General features: G+C 35.0%; 2 protein-coding genes across 2 annotated transcripts; one reads left to right on the top strand and one right to left on the bottom strand.

Moving 5' to 3' along the window:
* Positions 1-3,424: 3,424 nt before the first annotated feature.
* LOC134237671 (uncharacterized) lies at positions 3,425-9,659 on the top strand (the record flags this gene model as incomplete). Its single annotated transcript, XM_062719807.1, has 13 exons — positions 3,425-3,505; positions 3,860-4,014; positions 4,628-4,721; positions 5,096-5,239; positions 5,348-5,424; positions 5,529-5,618; positions 5,730-5,829; positions 6,646-6,794; positions 7,173-7,242; positions 8,301-8,405; positions 8,500-8,630; positions 9,028-9,119; positions 9,353-9,659. Coding segments are annotated over 13 exons (1,470 nt in total), but the record flags the coding sequence as incomplete, so codon positions are not given.
* Positions 9,660-11,342: 1,683 nt separating this feature from the next.
* LOC134237675 (protein-S-isoprenylcysteine O-methyltransferase-like) lies at positions 11,343-15,132 on the bottom strand. Its single transcript, XM_062719812.1, has 4 exons — positions 14,895-15,132; positions 14,338-14,596; positions 13,985-14,202; positions 11,343-11,881 (listed from the first exon to the last, which is right to left on the bottom strand). Exons 1-4 carry the CDS (start codon positions 15,114-15,116, stop codon positions 11,693-11,695), a joined length of 888 nt encoding a protein of 295 aa, XP_062575796.1. The 5' UTR covers positions 15,117-15,132; the 3' UTR covers positions 11,343-11,692.
* Positions 15,133-16,117: the final 985 nt, after the last annotated feature.

Below are 16,117 nucleotides of genomic sequence, written 5' to 3'. Positions count from 1 at the left end.
CTAAATCAAAATTCGGGGGGGGGGGGGGTTTTTTAAAAATTTTTTTTTTGTTTTTAATATAAAAATCAAAAACTGAAAAAAGGGGGGGGGGGGGCGACCCCCTTACTTTTTCCCCCCCCCAAAAAAGGGGAAACTTAAAGGGAAAATTTCCCCCCCCCATATAAAAATTTTTTAAATTTGGGAATTTTGGAAATTTTTCTAAAAAAGAAGCCACTTTGCCGGTGGAAGCTGAAATTGTTTTACCCCACTTATAGCCATTGAGATGGGGGATTTTTTTGGCTTTTCTCAACGACCTCGATACGGCTAGATCCATAGGACAAATCCACTCCCAAGTGGGATCTTTGAAGAGATTCATCGATCTTACACTTATTGTACCTAAGAAAGCCGTAACACAGTGCCACGCGGCGACTCCCAGGGGAGGGGGGGCCCATATCCAGTATGGACTCTGAAATTAGCGAAGATTCCCCATCTTACTTAACTTATTGTTATATATTAATTAATATTAATATGATATCTATAATATATTATTACTGAAAAAGTAGACAAACCTTCAAAACTAAAAGTTCATATATAAACATGTTTTACGTTAAAAAATATCGGAGGGGTTGCTATAAGGGCTATTTTAAAAGTTAATTATAAATAGCAAAGACCCCGGGGATCTCACCTGAACGTTCAAGATTCCCCTTTCAGAGTCTTCAGGGGAAATTACCCCTCGATTCGAGGGATCATGTAACAGTACACACCCTAACTAATAAATTTACTTTGAAAATTTAAGTTCGATTGATAAAGTATTAAGGCAGAAAATTGGGAAAAAAAACTCGAATAACCCCGGCCCGGTTTGCTTACCTAATTTTACCAACACTCTTAGCGAGCACCCCTGCCACCTAGCGTTATAATGCGGCACTAAATTAGGACAACTCGTATTCGTCTTCATTGAATATGCTTCATTGTTAGCGTGATTTGAGTTAACGTTCGTAATAGAGATAATCATTTCAAGATATCTTATCAATTTAAAAAGAAAATAAAATGACTTAACAAGAATAAAGAAACATAGGAGTAAGGACGAAATGAAGAAGGATAAAAGTCAAAGTGAAATGTAATAAAGACGAATCTGAAAACAATAAAGTGACATATGAGTTACAATAATAACAAAGCATAAAGAAGTAGGCAGAATAAGAATAAAAGCAAGATACATAGACTTCTGGCGGTAATTCCCTTCCATACAATTGCTATATAACGCAAGACGGTCGTGTAGATAGATTTTACTTAATATCTATGTACTACGGTCGTGTATATCTCATTACTTTGCACAGGCTATTTGCACTACGGTCAATATTCTCCATATAGTGTGCACGACGGTCGTGTATATATCATCGGCCATATTTTACCTTGAATTGGCTTTTCATCTTCTTTGTCCTCTTTTGTTTTTCTCTGGTCTGCCCCCAAATGATCTGGCATTGTCTAAAAAATAAATACCAGAGTCTGAAAGTGAAAAAATGTTAACTCACTACAGAACTCTTTGTAACTCAAGATAGAAATGGCATAATGCAAGATAAATCGTTTTCTTTTTTATTCTATTTTAAGTTTTCGTTCAAATTGGTCAATCAATAATTATCTGCATTTTTATGTTTTATTAATCTTGAAATGAAATTAATGATATAATAATTTCTATCAAATTAGATACTTAAAACTAAACTTTTTTGTTGAATTTTATGTACGAGCTATCTAAGAGATTTACGCCATTTTGAAAGTTTCCATGTAGAACAGAGAAGGGTGCTTGTGTTTTTTCAAAGTCTTAACATGTTAATTTACATCGAAAGAACAAAAGTTTGTGAAGTTTCTTGAATACATAATATAGACAAGGAAATTAGATTTTACTCCTTTCCATTACCCTCTCATTTTGATATGATTTTGTCTGAAGTTTTTTTTCCACAAAATACAATTGACAGATAATGAAAACTGTCTATTGGGTAGTTATTCATCAGGTCCAGCACAATCTCTTGATTAAGCTATATAGCTTTAAAAAGCTATATAGCTTTATTAAGCTAGTCAAAATAGCTTGATAAAGCTATTTATATGCAGTTTTTTACAAAAACGTTTTTTGCAAGAAATAAACAAAAAGTCTCAAATATTTGACTATTCATATATGTACTATGGACTATCAAAAATACAACCTGAAATCATAGAAATTCTTAACATTGCTGCTGTTTAATACTTTTAAGCAAAATATGAATTTCCATTGTTTGAGTAACTGTGTGTGCAGTGAGGCGGTAAGTATGATTGCTTCTCATTGTGTTGAACTGTTACTGGTCAATCAATTGCCAATTGTCCTCTTAGCCATAACTGGCCTCCTTTATTATTTCATTCAAAAAATAACTGTGTGGTTACACATCAATGGCTCAAAAACTTTTAAAACTTTGAGTATAAAGTCTCTCCAGAGGAAGAACCGCAATTTGGTGAGTGATTTCTACATGCATTGTATTCAGAAGAAAACAAAGTTTAATATTTCCACTGCACCACAGTGAAACTTTTTGCACATGCTGAAAAAATGAAATATTTGAAAAAAAGTGGGATAAAATAGCTTAATCAAGCTATTCTGAATAGCTTAGTAAAGCTATATAGCTAAATCAAGCTATATAGCTTAATCAAGAGATTGTGCCGGACCTGTTCATTGCATTATCTCCTACTTTTCTTGTGTAGTCACATATGTTTATATCTATTGATTTTGTTTCAGTTCAGAATGTATTATATATATACAGGTATAGGTATATTAACATGTTAAACATAAAAAATCTCAATCATAATACATCATAATTTTTTTCATACGAACATTTGTTGTTGTTGTAAATTTACAATCTCATATTGCTCGTATCTGAGCCCGCATGCTGCACAAGTTGTTTGAGATTGGCTACCCAGATCACCAAGTTTAGACTTCGCTACAAGGGCAGTACCTCAGGGATGCCTTTCTCATCAGAGATTATGATATTGTTGACAACTCTGTGATTAAGATGATTCCTTTGTCAAAGAAATCTGATGTATGAATTTTATATTCTTTCCTCATAAATCAAATGAAAATAAAAGAAGAAATGTTTTTCTCAAGTTGTTAATATCATGTAACTTTACATTTATACATATGTACCAGTTAATACAGAGTATTTGTTTATTGAGAACTAACAAACAAAAATTTTATATCTACACTCTTCTCCATGGCATGCATCTCAATTGTAAAGAAAAATAGTACCTGTATAACATTGGGTTTCTTTTTCAATGAATGAATGTGGCAGTCTGTGCTGATAGATAAGAGTTGAAACTACATTATGTAATTCTATATTCTATTTCTATAGAGAAATATGAACTTAAATACTTATACCAGTGTCCATGTCTGACCTACTGTCGGTTACCTGCCAGATGGATCTAACGCTAACGAACGATCCTCATCAAGGCCCCATTGTACAAGGAAATCAAAGCATTCACACTGAGAGAGAAACTACTGAAAGACTTCAATGTATATATATATATGAACTTAATTTACAAACTGTGTTATAGCTAAGTCTCTGGTGATGAATACTTTTGTTATGCAAAGCACAATCTGATCAAACGACACTCCATCCTGCTTTTTGTTTTCTTCATTGTCACTACCTCATGTAGCGACAATAAAAAAACAAAGGAGCGTATTTTGAAGGATCTGATTTTGATCAGATTGATGCAAAGCAGCTATGATATCACACTGTCTATAAGCAGTTTCATTATGCTAAAATTTTGAGCAGCAGTAATGCATAAAATTCTATGAGTGAAGGTTGTAGTTCTGTATAACTTGTTATTGTATGAGCTATTGTTGAATCTTTATCTTGTGTTTCAGGGCCTATTGTACATGCACTTCCTGACCACCTGTCTGACCCTGGTGACGACCTTTTACTACTCTTTTCTATGGACCTTCCCAGTTTTTATTTTTGCCGTTTTGTTTCGTCCCCAGTACACAAGAGTTGGAGGATATGTTGGAAATAACACTCATTTGTAAGTCACTGAGAAGTATTGTTTGTCTGAAAGTCAGATTTGCATATGCTAAGGTCACCTTTTAAAATTGTTTGTTTAGCTTATTTCTCTGCTTACTGGCTATAAAAAGTGGCTCTACTAAAAACTTTTTTAAACCACCAGAAAAGGATAATTTTTCTCTTTCATTCTAAGACTTGTATTTTCTAGTCCGTCAACATGTATATAATTATACTGACCCAATTTTTTAACCCTGAGTTGGAACAGGCAGCAAACATAAGATTAGAGATCTAATAAAATAGAATTTATTTCCAATTAAAGTGAATAAAAGCAAATCACACGTTATTTGATAAAGTCTACCACAAACATGGCAGTGGTTCATGCCTTTGATATATTTGTTGTGTTATTAAATTAGAAAATACACATATTAAATAAATAAATATTCAAAGAGGTTTCATTATTTAACATATAAAAGGATAGTTATAATCACCATTCACCATTGTTAATGAATTTGTTCACAGGAGATTTATTTTCTGTGTGGCATACTTCTTGATCACTACTGATTTCTTTGTTTACAGAAGAATTATTTTCAATATTGCATACTTCTTGACCTTACACTATAATACTTTGTTTACAGGAGATTTATTTTCTGTATTGCATACTTCTTGGCTTCTCTGGGGACACTAGGAGCAGCTATTTACATGTCTGCCACATCCTGGACGGTGATTGTGGTAAGTTTTTCATCTTATATGTGATTGTCAGAAAAAAAGCTTTAAGATATCTGAGAATTCCAGATATTGTGGTTAAAACATATGAAGAAAAAGGGTTTGGAACTTGAAACTTACTTGGATATCTTAAACATATTTTTTTAAAGATATTAATTCTCCACTGCTCGAGATACCATGCAGATCAACTCTAAATTTTTGTGCAAAGAAAAGCTTGAAAACTAGGCTTTCTGAAATTCCTGATTTGACATCTATAAGATAGGATTGTATTGTATTACAGAATCACGGCTGTAAGGATGGGAGTTTATCAGTGACTGCTCTCATAAGAATGTATTCACTGCGATATTCTTTGATATCTATAAGTTTATATTGTATCACAGAATCATGGCTGTAAGGACTGGGAGTTTATCAGTGACTGCTCTCATAAGAACGTCTTCACCGCGATATTCTTCGCCATGCAGTCCCTCCTTCTCCTTCTGTCGGCCATTGTTGTGGGTGTGTTGTTCTTCAGTTTTAGACTGGAGGTAAAATAGAAAATACAAAAGTCAGTCTACCTTTGATTTTATAAATAATTGAATATCTTTATATTTCATTTGAAAGGGAAAATTTTCAGAACTTTTTTTTCTCTGCAGATTGGAGATTATATTGAACAATTCCTAGTTCAGGAGAGGGATATTGAAATGGTGATGGCAGCCGCACGCAATGGAAGGTTAGCTCCCTTTGTAAAGAATATTCTTAAATGTAACCAGTGTGTCTACTATTCTTGTTGCCTTTGTAAATATGAAAACCTTCAATGCCCAAGGTTTATTTCAGACTGAAGGACAAGAGAACAGCTGCGTATGAGCTGGCAGCCATGGCAGCCTCTGGTGACGACAACAAATTCAGAATCGTTGCAGAGGGAGGGTGAGTCAACTGTGCTTCTAAACAATGTATCCATAAAGACTATATCAAACTGTAGAATTTAAGATACCACTGTTATAATCTTTTTTTGCTATTTTTTTCTGTTTGATTAAGTTTGGAGGTTCTGCTAGCTCTGGCAATGAGTACAGATGAAGGAACACAGGAGCACGCGGTGGAGGCTCTAGAGGAACTCATCACCATCCCCTCCATACAGGTAATTTATCATCCCCTCCATACAGGTAATTTATCATCCCCTCCATACAGGTAATTGCTCATCACCAACCCCTCCATACAAGTAATTTATCAACCCCTCCATACAGGTAATTGATCATCACCATCCCCTCCATACAGGTAATTGATCATCACCATCCCCTCCATACAGGTAATTACTCATCACCATCCCCTCCATACAGGTAATTTATCAACCCCTGCATACAAGTAATTTATCATCCCCTCCATACAGGTAATTGATCATCACCATCCCCTCCATACAGGTAATTGATCATCACCATCCCCTCCATACAGGTAATTAATCATCACAGTCCCCTCCATACAGGTAGTTACTCATCACAATCCCCTCCATACAGGTAATTAATCATCCCCTCCATACAGGTAATTACCGTACTCATCACAATCCCCTCCATACAGGTAATTACTCATCACCAACCCCTCCATACAAGTAATTTATCAACCCCTCCATACAGGTAATTAATCATCACCATCCCCTCCATACAGGTAATTTATCATCACAATCCCCACCATACAGGTAATTTATCATCACAATCCCCACCATACAGGTAATTAATCATCACCATCCCCTCCATACAGGTAATTTATCATCACCATCCCCTCCATACAGGTAATTAATCATCCCCTCCATACAGGTAATTACCGTACTCATCACAATCCCCTCCATACAGGTAATTACAGTAGCTGTGTTTTTACAATATTGTTCATTGGGTCTGTGTCATTGTACAAGGTATTTCAGAATATTAAATAGATTTCAGCCTTCACTGTATGTCGTTTTTAGGACAACTTTGTGGAGATAGGAGGAGTGAAGGCTTTGACAGCACTACTCCACTCAGAGAATTCCCGAATCATGCAGGAAGCTGCCAGTGCCATCTATGGAATAGTATCAGAGTCTGACGAACACAAGAGTGCCGTAGTCATGGATCATGGGTAAATGTCGTAATATGTTTTGTAAGAAACGAATTGAAGTATTTTAAAAATCACAAGTTTTTACAGAGTGCAAGTCATGAATTTTTGAACAATGAAGAGCTAGTCCATATTAGTGAAAAGATATCAATAAACTGCCTGTTTTAATACAGTGGCTCTGTGTAGGTTATATCAGATTCTTCAATTATCATTAATGTTGTTATGGCATTAATGTTGTTATTATGGCAGGATATTTATATAGGCATTCAACAGAGATGTGTGTTGTTGTCAAGTAACTGGATGACCATATCAGATATTATGATATCAACTTGAAAGTTTTGTTTTGATATTGAAGGTTTGTCTTTACTTAAATGTGCGTCTGCTTACCAAGGAACTTTGTAGAAGCAATGAACTTACGTCACAAACACTAGAACTTCTGGCAATAGAGAGTTCTGACATGATCTGTGCCCAGGTAGGTGCCATTGCTTTAGTTATACCCCACGCAACTAGTTGCGATCCCGTCCGTCAGCATTCAACAGTCAGAGTCCGTCAGTCCCTCTTTTTTTGTAGTCCTCATAAACCGATCACCTCCAGGTAATATATTACCAGGTTCTGAACTGTAACTCATTTGGTCATACCTTGGAGATGAACAGTTTGTCAACTAGTGATCAAACTCAATAACACAATGTGTAGATGTGCATATTACCAGGATTGTCATGTCCTCACTTTTTAACTTACGCATTTGACCATGCCTTGAATATAGAGATGAACAGTTTGTCAGCGCAACTCCTCATAAACCGCTGCACAGAATTTCGTCAAACTTTGCAGGTATTTAGGACACAATGTGTAGATGTGCATATTACAGGAAATTCCGATTCCATTATTTTTTCCGCTTTTTAACTTAGGCATTTGGCCATACCTGAAGGTGAACAGTTTGTCTCCTCATAAACCGCTGCACAGATTTCGTTTTGCAGGTATACACAATGTGTAGATGTGCATATTACCAGGAAATTCCGAACTAAACTTACTTAAAATATAGTCTGTCTTTATCTGCAGCTCAGCAGGTATTTAGGCAATGTGTAGATGTGCTTTACCAGGAAATTCCGATTCGTTATTTTTTCCTTTCCGCACTTTTTAACTTAATTTGGCCATACCTTGATATAGAGATGAACAGTTTGTCAGCACAACTCCTCATAAACCGCTGCACAGAATTTCATCAAACTTTGTAGATATTTAGGACACAATATGTAGATGTGCATATTACCAAAATTCCGATTCCTTTTTTTTCCGGGAGACACTTCTGGCAATAGAGAGTTTGTGACATGATCTTTTATCCCAAAGAGTTTTGCCTATTATTCAAGTTTCTCCCCCCCCCCCAGTTTGGATTTGTCATTGTAATTTATTGAAACTCTGCATTTACAGTTAAAGAATTATTGCCCTTTTTGATCTATACTAAAATAACACCGTGTTCTGGTATGTCAAAATTTAACAAAGACAATTTACCATAAACATCTGTTCTGTTCTATTTAGGAAAATCTACTTGAGGTTCTTTTGGAGCTTCCGATGAATACCATGGATGAAAAGTTGTTCCTTTTGGCAGGAAAAATTCTCCTGTACTATGCAGAAAATAGACATGTAAGTCATGCCTTACTTTGTTTCTTTGATATAAATCATAACATTGTGTGGACACCTATTTTAAAGAGTTTTTTATTGATTTCTCTGCTTACAGACGTGTGAACTACTGATGGATCACACCATGCTGAAGGAGTCTCTGAGTATGTTTGCCAGAACCAAGGACCCCATGCTGCAGAAAGTCGTGGCTAAAATCATCTTCTGTATGCTGGAGGCTGCAGATCTACGGTGAGTTGTAAATATTTAAATTTCTGAATCAGGAAGCATATCTTTAAAAAGCCTACATGTACCTTCATATCAGGTTATATCAATTCAAGTTTAGCTTAGGACTTGTAGCATTTGTACATGAATTGAAAGTCAATTCCATTGTTATGAATAGCTTTCACCAAAATATCATATGGAAATGGCAAAAACTAAAGTAGCAATTTGAAAATGTATATACAGAAAGATAAGTGTGACTTTGGATACTTAATCATTACATATAAAGTTCTGATGAATTTGAACTAGAAATGATAGAAATTTTTGATTACTAGATACAGTGTATTTTGAAATCCACACATTTAATATTTGATGTTAAATTATTTTCTGATATGGACTGAATATTGTTTGTGTTATTATTTGACAGTGTGCGGGCTCGGCGTCTGAAGTTGGACCGGGTTCTGGAGTATATAATGGATAACTCTGCTGACAGGGAGGCGTGGGACATGGCTGACCAAGGTAACGTGTAACAAATAAATTATAAAGCTGGAAAATACTGACAGTATATCTGTTTATATAATTTATTAAGAGGTTATTTTGGTGCATTAAAAGAGATTCCATATATGTGAGGAATATTAAAAAAAAATTGTTTTAAGTATTGCTCTGTAATCTTTAAGTCAAACACCTACTTTCTACATAATTGATCCTTATATTCTGAGTCTGTGATATAAAGGTATTTTCTTACATTACAGGCCTACAGGTGATGAATTCCAAGGACGACCACGCCCCCGTCCCAGCTCTTCCCTCCCTCAGTACACTGGAAAAACTCAACAAAATGGCCGCCAAGGATTCGTTTGGATCTCGCGCTTCCCTGCGTTCTGATCCGGGCTCATCTGGAGGCTCATCTGATGACGTAAAGAAGGGACTCAACTGAGGATACCCTCCTCCCCACGCAATAGACTCATTGTTAAAACCTCCTGTTTCATGTCAACGTTAATTAACTTTTCCAAGATAGTATTTTATGTTTGTTAGAATAAAATGATCTAGTATTCTAATTATATGCACAAATTAAGGTTTTGTTTACTTTTTCCGTCCAACTCTTTTTGAGTTATTTAAGTAAGTACATGTATATGTATATTGTACAAAAAGGAAAACTAAAGTGTATCTATTTTGTATCTTTTTTTTTTTTAAAAACGTGACATTTATTTGTTGATTACTGTGATAATTTTATGATTTATTCCTATTCGTAGCACTATTTTATTTATATTTATATATACCTGTCTGTGTGTATATTTCTGTATGTTTTCTTTCATGTTATTTTTTGAAATATTTGATTAAGATTGAATTGTCTTTCATTGTTCACAAAGCTTAGTTATCTTAATTTAATACATTTTCATTTATTTTAACGAATTTAAACAATTTTATTATTTATATCAGACATTTTATTTTAGACTTTTGGAGGCTGGTCCTCTCTTGCTTTATTAACCATGTTAACCGTTATAAACCAATGCAGTAAACTACTGAAGAGTTACAGGTGTGTGTTATTTTTCTCTGAATGGTGGGACGTCAGAGGGTTCCTGTAGATTACAAGCTCTTTTAAGCACAAAGCTACCATTATCATTCCCTACCCCATCTTCATGACGTCAAGATTTTGTAGTATCATCCCTCGACACAAACTCTTGACATGAAGATTATAAGTCACTATTAATTAAAAGTTGGGCTAGAAAGCTACCATTTCATTTGTTCCTGGTCTAGGACTGGAACCGATAAGATTTGACTTACTTTGACTCATTCCTGTTCTCTCCCTGGAGAGCATAGGGCCACAACCACAACACACCAGTGGACTCTGTTTTTATCCCCTGCTTGAAAAGATCATGATGTACATCTGTCCATCTGTAATGCTTTGTGGTACCCAACTCTTGATCTGCAACTCCTCTAATGCCACTCAGGCACAGTATGAAATTTAATGACACTTTCACAGAATCTTCATTACATATTGTCACTGTGCACCTCCAATTTTACTTTTTGATCGGACACATATTTTGGGTTTCCCATAGTAAGACATGAATACTACCATTCTCTCTGTAATACACACACGTATTTAAGGAATAACTGTCTAATTTTTAGATTTCATGATGTGATCAGTTGATTGGCTTTCGTGATAATTTGCATATTGCCAAAGGCGTTTATTCATAAAATTATCATGCAAGCCAATCGATTGATCATCGTCAAGAAATCAAAAAATCTGAGTTATTCCTTATATTTACATGTTCTTGATTCTGCAAATCCACATGCTACAAGCCCCATTTCTTGTCTCTATTTGTACCGCCCTGCAAGATTATTTTTAACCCTGCCTATTGATGATCCAGTACATTTATGTAGAAATAAAGTACATTAACTATTTGTAATTTTATCTTGAAGAAAGACATTGAAAATGTAAATATTGAAGGATAACCATCTCTTATCTGCAACTCCTACTATACCACAGAATAAAATTTAATGATACTTGCACAGATTCTTTATTACACAATGCCATTGTGCACCTATTTTACTTTTTGATCCAACACTATTCGGTTCTCCCAGAGTAAAATATGGATTTCCCATTATATAATCATATGGGAGGCTGAGGGTATCATTTAGTGAGCTCAGTGCTCACAGTACCTTTAGTTTATTAATAAATTTTATGATGTTTTGGTCAATATTTAAAAATTAAATCATAATAAAAACAAAACAAACTAACTTAAAATACACCTTTAATAAATATAAATTGCATCATTTGTTCATAAAAAATATTTCAATTTATATTCATGACTGACAACTTTCAGAAAGTTTTCATTCTTACAAATGCCAATGAGCAGAAAAACATTAAATATCTACCAGCAGACATTTCCACTCAGAACAATGGTGTCTAACAGTTCATAACTGCTGTTCTTGGACTTAGTATTATGTTAAATGCAATAATGCAGTTGTATTATAAAACACACATAAAAAGGAATGAAAATGTTATCACCAAGAATCTCATATCTTCATGTTTGTAAAACAGATTAAAATGCACTCTCGAGACAAATTCTGAATTAAAACTGGACTAGATATTACAGCGCTGAGTAGCCCGTGTAGCCAGTGATGAAAGGTAGACCTGTACCCACAGATTTCTGGTAGTCTAAATAATCTTCACCAAAAAAGTTCAGAAGATATATCTCCTCTTCATAAATTCTTTCTCGGAAAAATCTCCATGACACTATTGTATAGGCTATCAAGCAGAATGGATTTCCTAATATTAGCTGAAAAATAAAACGAAATTTATACATGTTTATTAATTACTCTAGCACATTAGTATACTTAATATACACAAACCTGCAACCAGTGCATACTTTCCAAATATGTTGCTCAAAGGACTCCATGCAGCATAGACCTACAGGCTACAACCCCTACCTTTTCTGTATCACAATCAAAGCAAACACTTAGAAAACCCAGATGAACATCTACAAGTACAAGGTAAGCCAGAATAGGACCTCAATACTGAGTGTAACCTTGTACCTACACATTTACATGTATATACACTCAAGCAATGCTGATTTTTTAATGATTTGAAGTTTACAGACATTCCAGTCAAATAAAACCTAATAATTAGAAACCTACAAGCTTTCTCCATTTAAGTTTTATTTTCAAGACAGAAAGTGAAAATTGCTTCATAATGTTCTTTGATTCTTCTAAGCTTGAAGTGAAATAAATTTGTTACTCTTTCTTTTTCATCTCTTTCTCCTATGCTTAGTCATATACATGTTCATATTACTACATGTACAGGTATCAACAAGCTAGATCATGCACACATGTATATGATTTTGTTATGATCACCACCAATGAAACTTGAGACTTGACATTACTTGAGTCCCTTTGCTCCAACAAGAGGCACAGGGGCCACATCGCTCACCTGAGCAACTGCCTAGGTAAAAGCAAAAATCAGTTAAGCAATGAAAAGTTTAAATATAAAAGTGGGTTCAGGGGAGAATGGGGTATTTGAACAAACTTAAATCTATACTTCCTACAGATGCTTTTAAATTAATAATATGATACATAATGGCTTTGTTGTTTATAAGATGAACATTTTATTGATATAGCCTTTATATTGCTTTGAATAACTGTGTTCCACTTTTATGGCTCCTCTAACTCATGGATCTACATTACCTTTTTGATGATTTTATATTGATGATCAATCTTGGCTTTGTTGCTCTTGTAAAGAATTTTAACCATTTTTTTAATATATTCCTACACAAAACCTTGATCACCCATTGTGGTCCCACTCGACCCCCAGGGGTTATGAATTGAACAAACTTGAATCTACACTACCCGAGGATGATTCCATATAAATAGGAACAATCACTTCTTTGCTGTTCTCGAGAATAAGATTTTTAAAAGATTTTTCCTATGTACTCCTATGTTAAACTTTGATACCCCACTCTGGCCCCATCCTACCCCTGAGGGTCTTGATTTGAACAAATTTGAATCTACACTATCCAAGGATGCTTCCACATGAGTTTCATCTTTCCTGGGCCTATGATTCTTAAGAAGAAGATTTTAAAATATCTTTCCTATATATTCCTATGTTAAACTTTGATCCCCCATTGTGGCCCCACCCTACCCCTAAGGGTCATGACTAGAAAAGCTTGAATCTACACTACCTGAGGATGCTCCCACATGAGTTTCATCTTTCCTGGCCCAGTGGTTCTTTAGAAGAAGATTTTTAAATATTTTTCCTATATATTCCTATGTTAAACTTTGATCCCCCATTGTGGCCCCATCCTACCCCCGGGGGTCATGATTTGAACAAACTTGAATCTACACTACCTGAGGTTGCTTCCACATGAGTTTCATCTTTCCTGGCCCAGTGGTTCTTGAGAAGAAGATTTTTAAAAGATGCCATCAATTTTTTTACTAATTCATAATTATCTCCCCTTGAAAGAGGGCATGGTCCTTCATTTGAACAAATTTGAATCCGCTACACACAAGGATACTTTGTGGCAAGTTTGGTTGAAATTGACACAGTGGCTCTTGAGAAGATGAAAATGTGAAAAGTTTACGACGCCAACAACACCAACAACAAAAACAACAACAACGACAGACAACGGACAAATTTTGATCAGAAAAGCTCACTTGAGCCGAAGGCTCAGATGAGCTAATAAAACCACTTGAATAACCTGAGTCCCTATGCTCCAATAAAACCACCTGACATTACCTGAGTCCCTATGCTCCAATTAAACCACTTGACATTACCTGAGTCCCTATGCTCCAATTAAACCACTTGACATTTCCTGAGTCTCTATGCTCCAATAAAAACCACTTGAATTACCTGAGTCCCTATGCTCAATAAAACCACTTGACATTACCTGAGTCCCTATGCTCCAATAAAACCAGCCGACGTAGGACGGATGTCGGCACCAGGAGTACACTCCCCTGGTGACCAGCTGATGACCTGGTCTCTTGACGTACTGGACATAATGGTTAAAATTAGTTGAAGCCGTAATCATACTGGCTTTCCTTAGAGATTCTCCAAACAGGACTAGCAGTACACCAATGACAGCTACATAATAATACCGCTTTAAACCTAAAATAAACATGGTCTTATTCAGAATTTAAGTAAACAAAATGATGAAATTCATAATTATACATGTGCATTTCTGCTGATAAAATGTTTACATATGTTTCTGTTTGTATAAATTCTGTGTTACTTGACTCATACCTGGTGCTAAATACCATTCAACAAAAAACTCCAGCCAACTAGCTACTGCTGCCAACTTATACTCGCGACTGTGGTCCAACAGGTACGAGTCTAGGGTGAGAGAGGAAGGATTTGTAGCTGCTGTTGTCAAATACTCAGAGAAGTGGAAGAAGCTGAGCGCCATCAGGTACCACCCAAAATGAGTCAGGGTGGTGTTAGAGAGGCTGATAAGACACCCGAGTCCAAACACCAGACCAAGGAAGCCACCTCGTACTGCCACCTGTAAAATATACAAAACAGTAACTCAAACCAGGTTAACATCATTTCTTATATAAGAAATTCACCGCCTTCAAATACCATTGGGGAAAAAATCACCAAAGAATTTACATGTTACAGTGATTGTTATCCCTGAAGATTATTTGGGAAGACATGCTTTCAATTTCATTCAAGGATATTAATGTAAATAACTGCAGAGTATTGCAAGTATTTAGATTCCCGAGACAAGTACAATACAAAATGAAACCAAATGATACCAATTTTAAACTACACTCTATAGTATTTCAATATGGTACGTGTACCTTGTAGAAGTTACCGTGGATACCACCTGTTGTGATGTAGCTGAGCAGCACCAATAGGCCATTGTACAAAATTGCATACAGTAAAAACAGAAAGAACCAAAAGTATGTGTATAAATAGTCAAAATTAGTTCCTAAATACGATATCCATGGCACAAAAACGATGCAGGCACCACCCAGAAAACTTTTCAAACTTATTCTACCATTCTCAACCAGAAACGCCATTGTAAACACATTTCGTGATTACCTCCCTTTTCGAAGCTCTTCCTTGTTTACGTTTAAAATTTATCGATTACTAATGGTGTACTCCGATTCCGATGGAAAAAAATAATTCTAAATTTTGCGTTTCACAACTGCATTTGTTACATTTCATTATACAGCAGTAAGCTTAAAAGCTGTTTTAAAAACAAAACTTAACGCATCCATCATGTCACCCTGACAATAAGACAGAATAGGCCCCGGGATCATTGAAAAAGACTTCAGATCACGCCACGTTTTCGGATAATACCTTTGTGAAAATATTTTAATTTTGTACTAAACTGTATAACATTATAGTACAATATCAAGATTAAAATGTTCCCTGACTATGGAAACAGAACTGTATATTTATTTGTAATTTTAATTCCAGAAAAGATAAAATATGAAATAATTACAATATAGTATGGAAACCTTAAATTGAGTAGTGGACGTATAATATTAACCATCTTATGAAAATACTATTTCGGGGTTGAAGGGAATTCACTGTATACAAGTATGACTATTATAAGAATGGCATGTTTTATTTTCCCTCAAAATTAAGAACTTTCTTGTCTTCTTTACTGAGTAATACCCCCCCCCCCCCCAGTTCATCATCTAAAGGTAAACATTTGAAAATTTGTTTTCGATTGATCTAAATATTTCTTTTCTTTAGTGTTTAAATTTTTCACATGTAATAAAAAATGAGTATCTTTTACCAGTGTCCTGTTATAATTATAATTCCCAAGCTTTTAAAAATTAATACCTGCACATAAAACTACATGTGATCAAATAAAAAAAGGATCAAAAATTGTATAATATTCTGTATCCATTCATCCATTGCTGTTTTGAGTTGTACCTTTTTAAAGATAAATGGATTGTCTATACAGGCAACTCCATTTTGGACAGAAATAAATCTCAATCGTTCCTGGAAAATTGAATTCTTGTCGTGTGAAAGAAAAGAAAGAAAACAGACAGTAACAGACAATAAA

Source organism: Saccostrea cucullata, unplaced genomic scaffold (genome assembly GCF_032062105.1).
Source record: "Saccostrea cucullata isolate Sc308-1 unplaced genomic scaffold, CSIRO_AGI_Scuc_v1 ctg3369, whole genome shotgun sequence".
Classification (NCBI taxonomy): Eukaryota; Metazoa; Mollusca; class Bivalvia; order Ostreida; family Ostreidae; genus Saccostrea; species Saccostrea cuccullata.
Note: the sequence above shows the minus strand (reverse complement) of the source record. Positions and strands in the feature narration are given on the sequence as shown.

Coding starts and splice junctions, on each gene's coding strand:
- LOC134237675 (XM_062719812.1), bottom strand. CDS start 15,116: ATGGCGTTTCTGGTTGAGAATGGTAGAATAAGTTTGAAAAGTTTTCTG. Junction 14,597..14,894: donor TCCACGGTAACTTCTACAAG/GTACACGTACCA, acceptor TATATTTTACAG/GTGGCAGTACGAGGTGGCTT. Junction 14,203..14,337: donor TGAATGGTATTTAGCACCAG/GTATGAGTCAAG, acceptor TGTTTATTTTAG/GTTTAAAGCGGTATTATTAT.